This window comes from Pelobates fuscus, chromosome 12, assembly GCF_036172605.1.
Source record: "Pelobates fuscus isolate aPelFus1 chromosome 12, aPelFus1.pri, whole genome shotgun sequence".
Classification (NCBI taxonomy): Eukaryota; Metazoa; Chordata; class Amphibia; order Anura; family Pelobatidae; genus Pelobates; species Pelobates fuscus.
The window spans coordinates 89,715,653-89,728,937 of record NC_086328.1 but is presented as its reverse complement, the minus strand read 5'-3'; the positions used below and the strand labels follow the sequence as shown (position 1 = coordinate 89,728,937).

At 39.7% G+C, this 13,285-nt stretch overlaps 1 protein-coding gene across 1 annotated transcript in view; it reads left to right on the top strand.

Annotated features, from left to right (window-relative positions):
• The first annotated feature begins 7,738 nt into the window (after positions 1 to 7,738).
• The window catches only part of LOC134579183 (solute carrier family 22 member 6-A-like), a 72,424-nt gene continuing 66,877 nt past the window's right edge, over positions 7,739 to 13,285 (top strand). The window contains exons 1-2 of the mRNA XM_063438383.1: positions 7,739 to 7,885; positions 8,278 to 9,076. Of these exons, the coding sequence (XP_063294453.1) occupies positions 8,690 to 9,076 (387 nt within the window). The 5' untranslated portion in view covers positions 7,739 to 7,885; positions 8,278 to 8,689. The remainder of the gene's footprint in view (positions 7,886 to 8,277; positions 9,077 to 13,285) is intronic.

Below are 13,285 nucleotides of genomic sequence, written 5' to 3'. Positions count from 1 at the left end.
AACTTGCTGCACAATTACATTTAAATGAGTTTTGTAACACAGTACGTGCCCAGAGATTAAAGGAACATTCTAAGCTTGATGTGGTGGTTAAGTAGGCTAGACCTAAAGTCTCCAGATGTGTGTCCCAGTTTATAATGTTTAGAAACATTTTGATAAAAAATTGGAACTCTCAACAGCAACTGGATGCTGCCCCCTCTTCAACCACATTGATAATGCAATATTAAAACTTTTGTATTATCAATGTAAATTCTGTCCAACCTTGGAGGTACAGGCAGGCTGAGAGCACAGGGCTAACCTGCTCCCAGCACTCTCAGACAATAAAACTTTACAAAAATATGCAAATAGATATAGCACTGCCTCTTTAAATCTAATGGGAGGTCTAGAAGATTTCTAATTGATGTTCACCATGTATTAGTCTGGTTTACCTTATGGCTAGTCCAGCCAGATTTTAGCTGTTGCACTTTGCCCCAAAATGTATCTAGCATAGTCCTGGGAAATGGGAGCTTAGTGACGTTTCTTACAGGGTCATTTACTAAGGTGAGAATTGTAAGAAACATCACTAAGGTTGTGTGTTTTGCATTTTTACTTTGTTTTATTACAAAAAATTTAGGATCTTCCATAAATCATTTGTTGTAGGGTTAGAGGTTAGGAGTTAGGATAATGCACTTGTATTTAAAAGAGAATCCATTCTGCACTGGGATCGCCAATTCTTAACTCACTTACCAGCTGAGCCCTTTTCTGTAAAGCAAAGTGAACCACATGCTTAAAAAATGAAATACACTGTGTTTACAGCAAATATGATAAATTTGTTGAAACCAGTTGGACACTTAACTGACTTGGGTTTAGCTCTCCAGGCAACCTTTCAAACTTGCTGTTTTGACATGCCATGAAATAGTAGTGACAATTTATTGGTAAATACTTGTATTTTTAGAAAAATCCTCACAAACACATAAGGTAGAAGTGCACGCAAATACTAAGTATAAACGGCAAATTCTGGAACAAAATGTAAAAATTGGATCATTTTCCTTTTGCTTTAGTTTCCCAAGGTTCACAGCTTTTCCAATGAACTCTCTATACAAAAGAAAGCAGCTGAAACCATTCATACAATCTTTTTACTATTACACGTCTCTGTGTATCTGTCTGTCTATGTATCTCTGTGCCTGTATGTCTGCATGTGTGTCTGTATGTGTATCCGTGTACCTAAATGTGTATCTGTGTGTCTGTATGTGTATTTGTGTGTCTGCATGTGTTTCTGTACCTGCCCGTGATTGTATTTGTGTCTGTGTATCTGTCTGTCTATGTGTCTGTATGTGAATCTTTGTGTCCGTGTATCTATCTGTGTGCCTGTATGTGTATCTGTGTGTCTGTATGTGAATCTGCATGTCTGTATGTGTATCTGTGTATCTGTCTGTCTGTTTATCTGTGTGCCTGTATGTGTATCTGTATGACTGTATGTTAATATGTGTGTCTGCATGTGTCTGTATGTCTGTATGTGTAATCACAGGATCTTGAATCACAATTCCATCTAAAGTCAGATACACTATACATAAAACACAATATATCAAATCTTATGCCTAAAAATAAAGATAAGATGTATCAAAATTGTAACAAACAATCCTGGTAGAAACAGTGTGGCTCAAATTCCAAACATAAAATACACTATATGTGCAAACCACACACAAATGGCAGAATTGCTAATAAAGTGAACCACCCCAAAAAATTTGAATATTAAAAAATATACAGTAGCACTTTACCTTTTAGACTAGCCTGTTTCTCAAGTACTATATACCTAAAAATGTGCAGACACCTCTATGCATAGAAGCTCAATTAATGTGTCTCAGTTTCTCATACATAACTAAAACTGTACTGTATTCTCATATGACACGTTATGATTGCTTGTGACTGCTATTGTGGCTGATCAAGCCTTTTGTTATACAATGCACAACAAAAATAGAGAATTATATATATATATATATATATATATATATATATATATATATATATATATATACAGCAGCACATATATATGTGAATATGTGTGTGACCTGACTAGAAAAGATAATAAAAAAGCTGTTACTCGTCCCAAAGTACCTGTCCATGGCGGGGCCCCTCCACAGAAAAAAAAAAACTGGCGGTAATGAATACCGATGACTGGAATGCAGTGAAGCGTCAATAGAAGGAAGGTCAGTCTGGTCCGGCAGTATGTTAGAGCACTTCATCCCATGTGCATCTGTATGTGTATCTGTGTCCCTGTATGTGTAGCTGTATGTCAGTATGTGAATATGTGTGTCTGTATGTGTATCTGTGTGCCTGTATGTGTGTGTCTGCATGTGTGTCTGTATGTGTGTCTGTGTATCTGTATAAGCGCTACGGAATCTGTTGGCGCTATATAAATTGCAATAATAATAATAATAATCTGAATGTGATTGTATGTGTGTCTGTGTATCTGTCTGTTTGTGAGCCTGTATGTGTATCTGTGTATCTGTCTGTGTATCTGTTTGTCTTTATGTGTACCTGTGTGTCTGTATGTGTATCTGTGTTTCTGTATGTGTGTGTCTGTATGTGCAACTGTGTGTCTGTCTGGGTAGCTGTGTGTCTGTATGTGTGTGTCTGTATGTGTACCTGTGTGTCTGTATGTGTATCTGTGTTTCTGCATGTGTGTGTCTCCATGTGTAACTGTGTGTCTGTCTGGGTAGCTGTGTGTCTGTATGTCTGTGTCACAAAGTACAACCCTAACACGCAGTGTTTAGGATAGCAAAGAACAGAAAAAGGAAAATTTAAATGTCTAACTGGCTTTAGAGTGGCCAGACTTAACGTAAGACAGAGTAAAGCTTAGTCGAAATACAAGCCAAGGTCTGGGTGATGGAGAGACTGCACAAACAAGTACTAGCTAAAGTCAGGTACACAGTTACAATGAAATGGGCAAACAAGACAGGCAAGGGTTAAAAGAACACTATAGGTTCAGGAACAAAACCATGTATTCCTGACCCTATAGTGCTAAACCCACCATATAGGTGGCTAGCCTCCCCTTAGTCCCCCTATAAAAGTATAAAACTCACATTATTTCCAGCGCTGCGCGGGTCCACCACTGCTGACTCCGCCCCCTTTTTTACATCATCAACATGGCAGATTTTTATCCATAGGGAAAGCATTGGATTGGCAAAAAAACGGCATGGGGCGGGGCCACATGCCATTTTGGCCAATCAGGACCTCCTCATAGAGATGCATTGAATCGATGCATCTCTATGAGGAAAATTCAGCGTCTCCATGCAGACCGTGGGGACGCTGAACGGCAGGGCTGCTTACTGTGCAGCCCTGAGCCAGGAAGCCCCTCCAGGAGTGGCCACTTGGAATTGTCCCTGGAGTGAGCTATTATACTCACCAGAACAACTACATTAAGCTGTAGTTGTTCTGGTGACTATAGTGTCCCTTTAAAGAGAAACTCAGAGTCAGAAAACAAAACCAAGGTCAATACCAAAATATACAAATAATACAATTCAAAATATACAAGGGGCACACTAAAGGGTACTGGGAACAGAAACCACAATAGGGCCCAGTATCTAGGGCCAGGTAAGTTTAAATAATCCTGTGTTTCATTTGATTGGTCCACGTCATGCCTGCGCCCCAAAATGTGCATGAATGGGGCTGCCGGAATGACGTGGGCCAATGGAAGCCGACTGCAAGGTTAGGTTCCCATTTCCCCTTTAAGAGCGTGCTTGCAGTGTGAGCAGCGTTCTTAATACTGTATGTGCTGTGCGCCCGATCATACCTTTCGGCGCGTGTGGCCCGCCAGAAGCCAGGAGCAGAGGATCCCGGCTGACACGAGAACTGGGTAAGTACCGCTACAGTCTGCATGTGTGTCTGTATGTCTGCATGTGTGCCTGTATGTGTATCTGTGTGTCTGTATGTGTATCTGTGTGTCTGTATGTGAATATGTGTGTCTGTATGTGCATCTATGTGTCTACATGTGCATCTTTGGGTCTCCATGTGTGTCTCTGTATCTGTCTGTGTATCTGTTTGTCTGTATGTGTATATCTGAGTGACTCTATGTGTATTTGTGTGTCTGTATGTTTATCTGTGTATCTGTATGTGTATCTGTGTGTATGTATGTCTATCTTAATCTCTGTTTAGCTAATTGTGTGTCTGCATGTATGTCTGTATGTATGTGTGTCTATATGTCTTATGTGTGTCTGTGTATCTGCATGTATCTGTATGTGTGTCTTTGTATCTGCATTTGTGTCTGTGTGTATCTATAGGTGTCTGCATGTGTATCTGTGTATCTGTATATGTGTCATTGTGTGCCTCTGTGTATCGGTGTGTATCAGTGTTTGTATCTGTATGAGTGTCAATATGTGTATCTGAAAGTGTTTTTTGTTTTGTTTTTTTGTTAGGAGGAAAGGAAGAGGTTGGTGTAGAGGGTATGATTGCATGCCGGTGAGTGGGGGTCCTTGGGGCCTAAGCAAATGCTTGCCAAGAGTCCAAACAATATTAAAGACCATGATTGACGGATACTAGCTGATATCAGTTTATGCACAGCTCAGTTCTCTTTGAGAAAGAGACAGAGCTTTTCGTTTTATGCATATTACGCACAGATAAGGACAAAATTGATATAAGCAACTTGGAGCTAAGAGTTCCATGCTACTTGATTGACTATAGCTTGAGTGACCATTGCCCATATTTTTCAAATCTCGGTAATGAGAGTGGTCTCATGATGTTCTATACTTTGCATTTTGTACTTAAACTAGCTCTTTATGTTTTTATTCCACTAACTCTTTGATCATTTATTTAGTAATTTGTAATTTGTAAAAAATGTTGTCGCTTCTCTCTAAAGAAAAGTGACCTCTAGTCTGTGAGGAAATGACCCTTGTATTCAGTATTTCTGCATGTTTCCCTTCTATTTCTTCATGTTTCCAGTCAGCAGATGAAACTGACGAACAAAGACCACTCCCTGGCTCATTTAACTTCAAAAACGGCATCAATTAAAACCCCTACTTGTGCGGCCAGCGTTCGTACTGCCGAACGCCACGTGGCTGAGAAAACCGCGGCCATCTTTTTTCATACGGACAAAGGCAGCGGGACTTGGTCGTTGAGTGTCTGGAACTAAAATCGGACACTCGACTTCCCGAACACTGGTCTCAATCACACGAACGCTGGAACTATATGTACCGATTAGCTAGAAGAGCGCTATTCGGTACGGTTGTGCATACGAATGAGGGGAACAATCGCTGCTAGGAGCCAGGGGAATCCATTCGATACTTTTATTCATTTTTCTCCCTTTTCTAAAGTGACCGGCAAAACCACCCAAACTTGTGGAACTGTTTTGGGCAGCCCACCCACGGTGAACCGGTCACAAAGGACTTCCATGGTTTTTGAGAACCCCTGAACCGATCTGGGTGAAATTTGAATATGTTGGTCACCCAGATCGGGGCTATCAGGGGACATATTATTTGTTGGGATACTCCATTTATAAAGGGGGGTTCCAGATATTGGGGAAAACAGTGATTTTTCTGCCTGGAGATAATCAAGTTATTACTTTATCAGACTTGATTATCTCCAGGGCTAGGGGAGGGAATTATGTGTTTGTGCTGGGTGTGCTTTATGTTTTTAGTGTACAGGATTGGTTACATGTTGTCCCTCCCTGTGGGATGTCCCCTTGCATAAGGAATTGCATAAAAGGCTGTGTGTGTGAATTAAAGTCAGTTCATCTTGTATCCTGATTCTTGACTTCGGCTGTTATTTGGAATTCGTATGCTTTACTAAGGGAATTATCTTGTGAAGCTATTGCTATTTTGTATGGATTTTGTTTATTGCAACTACCGAACAGAGAGCTATATATACTAGGCTCTGCCGGTTCGGGAGGAAACTACCGAAGGAGGTTTAAATACACTTGGTTTCCTTACATAGTCCAATATTTTTAATTGAAAAATTGTACAAATTTAAATAATAAACAAACTACAAAAAGTAAATATAAAATAAAATAACTATCTTTGCCAGTCGTTGGAGGCAAAATGCCTTTAATAGTTAATACTAGAATGTTGTATATTTATGGGCTATGCCAACTATCATGATAGCTTGGCATTCTAGAAGTTCTGCACTGTGATTGGTGGTTGTGTAGTAGTCTTCCCATTGGAGACTTTAGTATGCATTATACCTTTTGGCTGCACTTTTAAGACCATTTCAAAACATACCAATAATTTCAAAAGGGCAGAGTGTGTTGAATTTGCTTGAAAAGCTGTTTTATTGCAATGTCACTGTTAGTATGCTTTTGCCCAATATATCTTCTTGCAGTCTCATCCATAGTTTTCATTCCTACCAATCCATAGCACACTGCTAATTATTAACCCATTACTAATCATTCATGGCCTAAAAATGTAGAGTCTCTTTATTTTGTATTCATCATCTTTTGGTTAGAATTAACCCTAAAACATAAATATAGAAAAGTGTGAGTGGCATACATGTTTTTATACTGTGCAAACTTTTTAATAATAATAAAAAAATAAAATTCTTCTACATGTCAAACCTAATGGCACAAACTTTCCAAATGAACCATGTAAAAGCATACTTAGCTTATCTGGCATCGGGGGGAAGCTGTATGTTGCCCCCCTACTGCAATGTCTCCTGCTCCCTTTTGTGTCTCATATATCCTGTATTGTGTCTCCTAACTCCTTAATTGTGTCTCTTATGCCTACCTCATATTTAAAACCAACTATACTGTGTGTCAAAGCATGTATACCCCAAAACGCAAACCTAAGACACAAGATAATAAATAAATAATACATATTACTGGTTCTTAGGGTGGTCGAGCTTAATGTGAATAAGTAAAAAAACACAGTCTAAAAACAAGACAAAGGATAAACATTTTTGCCTCAAATATTACAGAAGACTGCCGAACGATGTCAATACATGCACGTCTTCGACGAAAGGATGCTGGAGTCATGACATTGTGTCTCCTATTACCCCCCAGTTTGGCTCTTATCCTGTCTGTTGTGTCTCCAAGTTCCCCTTCTCTTACTTCTATATAGTGTGGCCTTGTGGACTGCTGTAGAAGAGCTTCATTATCCTCTACCCGGACTGAGAAAGCAGCAATCGGCATGCTGTGAGCATCATATCCCCACTCTCTCCCGCTGATGTCATGCAGTATCCCAATGGCCTTGAGCCCTGTGCATCCAGAGGAGTGGCTGGCTGGTAGTGCTCCTCACACCTCTCCACAATATTTATTACAAAAATAACCCTGTAAGCCACCAATAACAATAACCTAGTGAGCAGCAACCAGCCCCAGCTTTGGTGGCCCCGCTGTCGAATTTCTGTTTCCTAGCAGGCCAGCCCACCTCTGTGTGTGCACTTTGATTTTAACCATGATAGCCATTATTAGTATGTGGCTTCAGCAAATGCCGAGTCTTTAATATGAAATTGGAAATGTAAAGCATATAATGTTGCACATGTACAGTTTCTACTATATTCAAAAAAGTGTATGCTACAGAAAGCTGTCACCATATGCACATTTTGGACTTTGCTCAGTTCTAAGTACATTCCCCACATTTTCTCCTTCCCCTCATTAATCCCCCACTGATTGCAGTGACTCGTTAACTCTGTCAAACTTTCACTCCTTATATAATCCCTTCTGAGTCCCAAGATACAGGAAAACTACCAGTAACAAAGTTTTCCACTTAGCGAGTTGACGACCCTGGAGTACCAATCCAGGACACTTTAATCTGTGTGCACAGGTCCTTCACAAATAAAAAATCCTAAAGGCAAATAAAAAATACTATAGTGGATTGTACATCTTCTAGAGCCTTTGGTGTTCTCTTCAAGAATTTTTTGAGGAATTACAGAATCCTGGATGGAACTTTGAGTTGGAACCTGACCTGATTCCTGGAACTTGCAAGTAATGTTTTTGAAATATTAAATCATATTATGAAAAGCATGCTTCACTAACTGATTCTAATTTTAAAAAGATGCAATGAAATGCTTATTAGAGCTGAATGATTTACTGCAGTGCAGAACTAAGAATATAATAAACACTCATTGACTGCTTTCTACAGGCTTTTAATCTGTCCTTAGTGACTGTAATTGGAAAAAACAGAAGGCTTGCAAGTATCCAGATATCCTACGTTTCATGGTTCTCTGGCCCAATGAGCTTACAATCATTTATATATTCAGTCGATTGAATAGATTGACATAGAGTTATTGGTCTTCTTGTCTTCTTGAGCTTTATTAATGGAAAGTTGAAACTTTAAATATGGCTATTTAAAAGTTTATTTTATTATCATTATACAGAAAAAAAGAAAAAGGAAAAGGTTATATGAAGGCATCATAGTGGACTTCAGGAATACATCAAGGCCTTACAGCAAGACAGTTTTGTTCTAGTTTTGTATCCAAATTCAGATTCAACCTGATATATATTGAGATCAAAATCCTTTTTCTTTGCTTTCTGAGGATTTACACTCTCACTCGCATATATTTAAAACAATGAAAGAGAATGCAGAGTTTCTACAGTAATATCACGTAAGAACTTAATCCGGGCAAGAAGAATTTACTGAGAACACTGCATAAGTAATGTTGTTGACAATGTTATAGAGTTATCAAAGAGAAAAATAGTGTAATCCATTTTCACGTAACAATCTGGGTACACAACCTCTAATTTTGAGGAGAAGAAGAATAGATCGATCCAAGTTTCAAAACATCTAGAATGGGTTTTGCTGAACTTTTAGACAGAGTTGGAGGGCTAGGACGTTTTCAAATTATACAACTTGTCCTGCTCTGTATTCCAATATTTCTGATGGCTAGTCATAACCTTCTTCAGAACTTTAGTGCTGCAATCCCTGACCACAAATGTAAAGTAAACGAGAGTGCAGCCTTTAACACCAGCACAGTTGATAGGGAAGGGTGGAAAATGGTATTCTCTCCGATGGATTCTGATGGCAGCATTCACAGATGTTTGGAGTTTGTTAACATTCAGTGGAGGATGGTGTCTGCAAACAACTCTTGGGACAATGCCACCAATGTGGACACAAGATCATGCAAAAATGGATGGGAATACGACAAGAAAGAGTTCAGTTCAACCATTATCACAGAGGTAAGTGGAACTATGAAATAATTAAAGAAAATGTGGAGTGCGTGTTGTGTTGAGTTGACCTCTCCTATCACGAGATAACAGAATAAAATAGAACAATCCAGTTGTACATTTGGAAACCTACAAGATATGGTCTTTATTTCAATCTGCAAGGCACTACAAAAGTAAACATGTTATTACCTTTAAATGGCATAGTGGCATTCATAGAATGCTTTTATAGGAGTACTTTATTATTCTATACCAAAGTGGCCCTGTCTCCAAGAAATATTATGTCCCACATGTTCTTTTCTTAAAGAGCAGCTATCATATAAAACAACTCAAAAGTAAAAAGTTATGAGTTACTTCTTCTTTTATGATCTCTGGCTCCTTTTGATACCATCCTTGGGAAAAGAAGGTCCGTGCCTTGTCATTAAAACATGTATACACACTATACACATAAATATTTAGTGTAGAGAACAGAGGCTCCTGGGAGACATAGTCCAAGGTAAAGTGATGTAACCCAACACAAAAAATGCAGGTTTAAAGGAACACTGTGGTGTAAGGAATACATATCTGTATTCCTAACCCTATAGTGCCTCATAAGCAGGTTTATTTTAGTTTCCTGACCACTCCCCCACCATTTGGAGTAAAAACATGAAAAAAGTTCCTTACCTTTACTACAGTGCCAAGGCTCCCTGAGCAATGCCAGATGCTGTACCTCCAACAACATCATCTGGCCTTCTCAACATGTCCAATCCAATGCTCCTCATAGACGCCATGGCAGCTCAGTTGCTAGTAAATAAATAAGGGGGGGCTGGAACAGTGGGAATCAGGTGGGGGATTTATATTAAATGACAGGCCAGTGGGTGAAACTATTAAATTTAAAAAAAAATGTGAGGGGACATTCTACTGCCACAATCACTCCCACCTGTGTTCAGCACATGCAGGCTACTTATAAAAATAAATGAGGAGGTTCTGCTTTGCTGACAGTCCGCACCCAGTGGCAGTTGGTAGGGGCTATTTATTCAATAAGAAATGGTAAAACCTAATGTGCCCCCCAGCTGTTTTTCTTTTCTTTTTCTTTTTTGTGAATCCAGTCTTTTTTTGAATTTATAATTCATTTGAAGGGGGAGGGTAGTTTCTTGTGGGCCTGAAGTAAAGAGGATTTAGGAAGAAAGAATACATCTGGTAAATAGAATTATTTTGCAGGGTTTTAGATTTATTGGGTAAGGGAAGTATACAGATTTTTTTTTGAGTGAGGGAGGAGCTAGGTGCTTGGGAACCTCTAGCCACCCAAGGGGGTTTGGGAGGAGGACAATGGCCAACGTTTTGGAGGGGTGGAAAATGGTATTCCATCCCCTTCTTTAGTTTATTAGTAGTCCTGCCCACTGTAAATGCATGGGTGGGTGCTGGGCGGGACATTATGTTCCCCAACCTATTAAGTTAATAGCCCCCACCTACCACCCATGAATGGGGCCTTGGGAGAAACATTAGTTCCCCCAGGCTATTAAAAAATGACCCACCCACTGACCATGGTCATTGCTGCCTAGTCACTAGTTTATGTTACAGCAAGCAGTCACTGATTTAGTATATATGCTCCCTACTGAGGCATGGCAGATGGGGGCATAAGGGAGATTTAAAAGCCTTCCTTGTATTATTATGAGAGTAATTTGGACCCCATATAGGCTCTTCTATGATAATCTGCGAATGTGCATCCTGCAGGATACATCTAGTCTCGATTCATTTTAAATTTGGTGCTTTGTACATATTACTATTTTGTCGATTCGGACAAAATCTGGTGTTTAGTGAATAACCATTTAAAGGCATCCTGCCTTCACACCCTAGAAATGGCCTCAAAGAAAATACAGTAGTGCCATCGGTTGGCACTACTGTATTCTGAAAATAGAATGTGGATCCTGCAACATTCCCATCAACTTGAATTTAAAGGGACACTAGAGGCACTCAGACCACTTCAGCTCATTGAAGTGATCTGGGTACAGTGTCCCTATTGCCCTTAGTGCTGCAATGTTAAACATCGCAGTTCCAGAGAAACTACAATGTTTACATTGCAGCACTACGTCTGCCCCCAGTGGCTGTCTCCCAGACAGCCTCTAGAGGCGCTTCCTGCATCCAAACAGACCTTTGGTCCGGTATCTGTCGCTGGGCGTCTTCACACTCTGCCTGAGGACATTCAGCGTCAGATAATTCTCCATAGGAAAGTATTTGTTCAATGCATTCTTATGTGGAAGTCTAATGCTTGCGTGGCGCCCGCTCGTCGTGTTAGCGCCCGCTCGTCGCATTAGCGCCCGCTCGTCGTGGAGACATGGCTCTTGGATAAGGTGAGTCAATATTCACTGACTTGTGGGGTTTTGAGTAGGGAGGCGGCAGAGGGAACTATAGCTTTGTATTCCTGGCACTTATAGTATTCCTTTAAAGTCTGATTATGAGTGATTAATTATTACGGATGTTTTGTGTATACTTCAAACAATAGAAGAATTTTTCCCCTGAAAATTCCATTAATAAATCTACAATTTTCTGAATTTAAAACATGGAAATTGAAAGAAGAATTCCACTACTTTTAACAATATATTTAAGAACATAATCCGAGACAAGAAGAATTTATAATCATCTTAAATTCTGTTTCCGAGCTCTGAATAAATAATGGCTCTTAGAATATTTAAAGATTAAGTTATTAGCAAAGAGAAAACTAGCTTGCTGCAATTTAAAGTGTAACTTATACATATCAAATGACTTATTGAAAACAATTTACATCCATTCAGATAAACTGCTTTAACAATGTTGTTAGATTTTAAGAGTTCTCGGCATCCTGGAAGTTATTCTTTATTACCCATAAGACACACGTTAGCATGTCCCTCGCACCATGGAACAGTTTATAGCAGAAGAGACCCAGGGTCAGATTTAATGCAAAAAATGGTAGACAAAAATATTTATTATACCATTATTTCACTTTACCGATAAATAAAAACATCCTTTAGCCACTAAAACGTTTGTGACAGAGACATTTTGAAAAATAAGGGGTTACAACAAATAAGGGGTTACAACAAAAATACAAAATAAACTTATGAATGAATAAATAAATTAATTAAATTGTTAACTGTAGAATGACTGCTCTCACTTGACAGAGCAATTTTGCCCATCTTAAGTGGAAATTATTTTAAGCGGAAATCATAGGCATAACTAGAAACCACGGGACTTCGATGCAAAAAATTGCCCTGGCCCCATCCCCCATGTGTCATTCCCACCCAGCCCCTTCATCTGTCTATTCCTCATTATCCCCCAACCCCTCCATGTGTCTCATCTTCCCCCAACCCCTACATGTGTCTCATTCCCCCCAGCTCCTCCATGTGTCTCATTCTCCCCCAGTCCTTCTATGTATCATTCCCCCCAGCCCCTCCATGTGTCTCATTCTCTCCCCCATCTCATCCATGTGTCTTATTCTCCCATCCCCTCCATGTGTCATATTCTCCCAGCCTCCTAGCCCCTTCATGTATTTTATGCCCCAATTCTACCCCCAGCTCCTCCATGTGCCTTATTTCTCCTTTCTGCCCCGTGTGTTATTCTCCCAATACCCACAACCCCTTCATGTGTCTCATTATCCCCCCAGCCCTTCCATGTGCCTTATTTCCCTATTCTACCCCACATTTGTCTTATTCTCCCACTCCACCACAGCCCCTCCTTGTGTCGCATTCCCCCTCCTGTACCTTCTAACTATATGGCGCGTGATATACACATACACACACAGACATACAGATAAACTGACACACACAGACATACAGATACACACCCAGATACACTGACACACAAAGACATACAGATACACTGACGTACACACACAGATATACAGATACACACATAGATACACAGACATACAGATACACTGACATACAGATAAACACACAGATACACACACACACACACACACAGTTACATAAACATACAAATACACTGACACATACATACCGATACACAGACATACAGATACACTGACACAGACATACAGATACACTGACATACACATAGATACACAGACATACAGGTACACACATACACACACACAGATACACAGACATACAGATACACTGACACGCAGATACACAGACATACAGATATACTGCCACACACACAGATACACATACATACATATACACACACACACACACACAGAGATACACAGATACACTGACAGACACAGGTACTCACAGATACAAACAC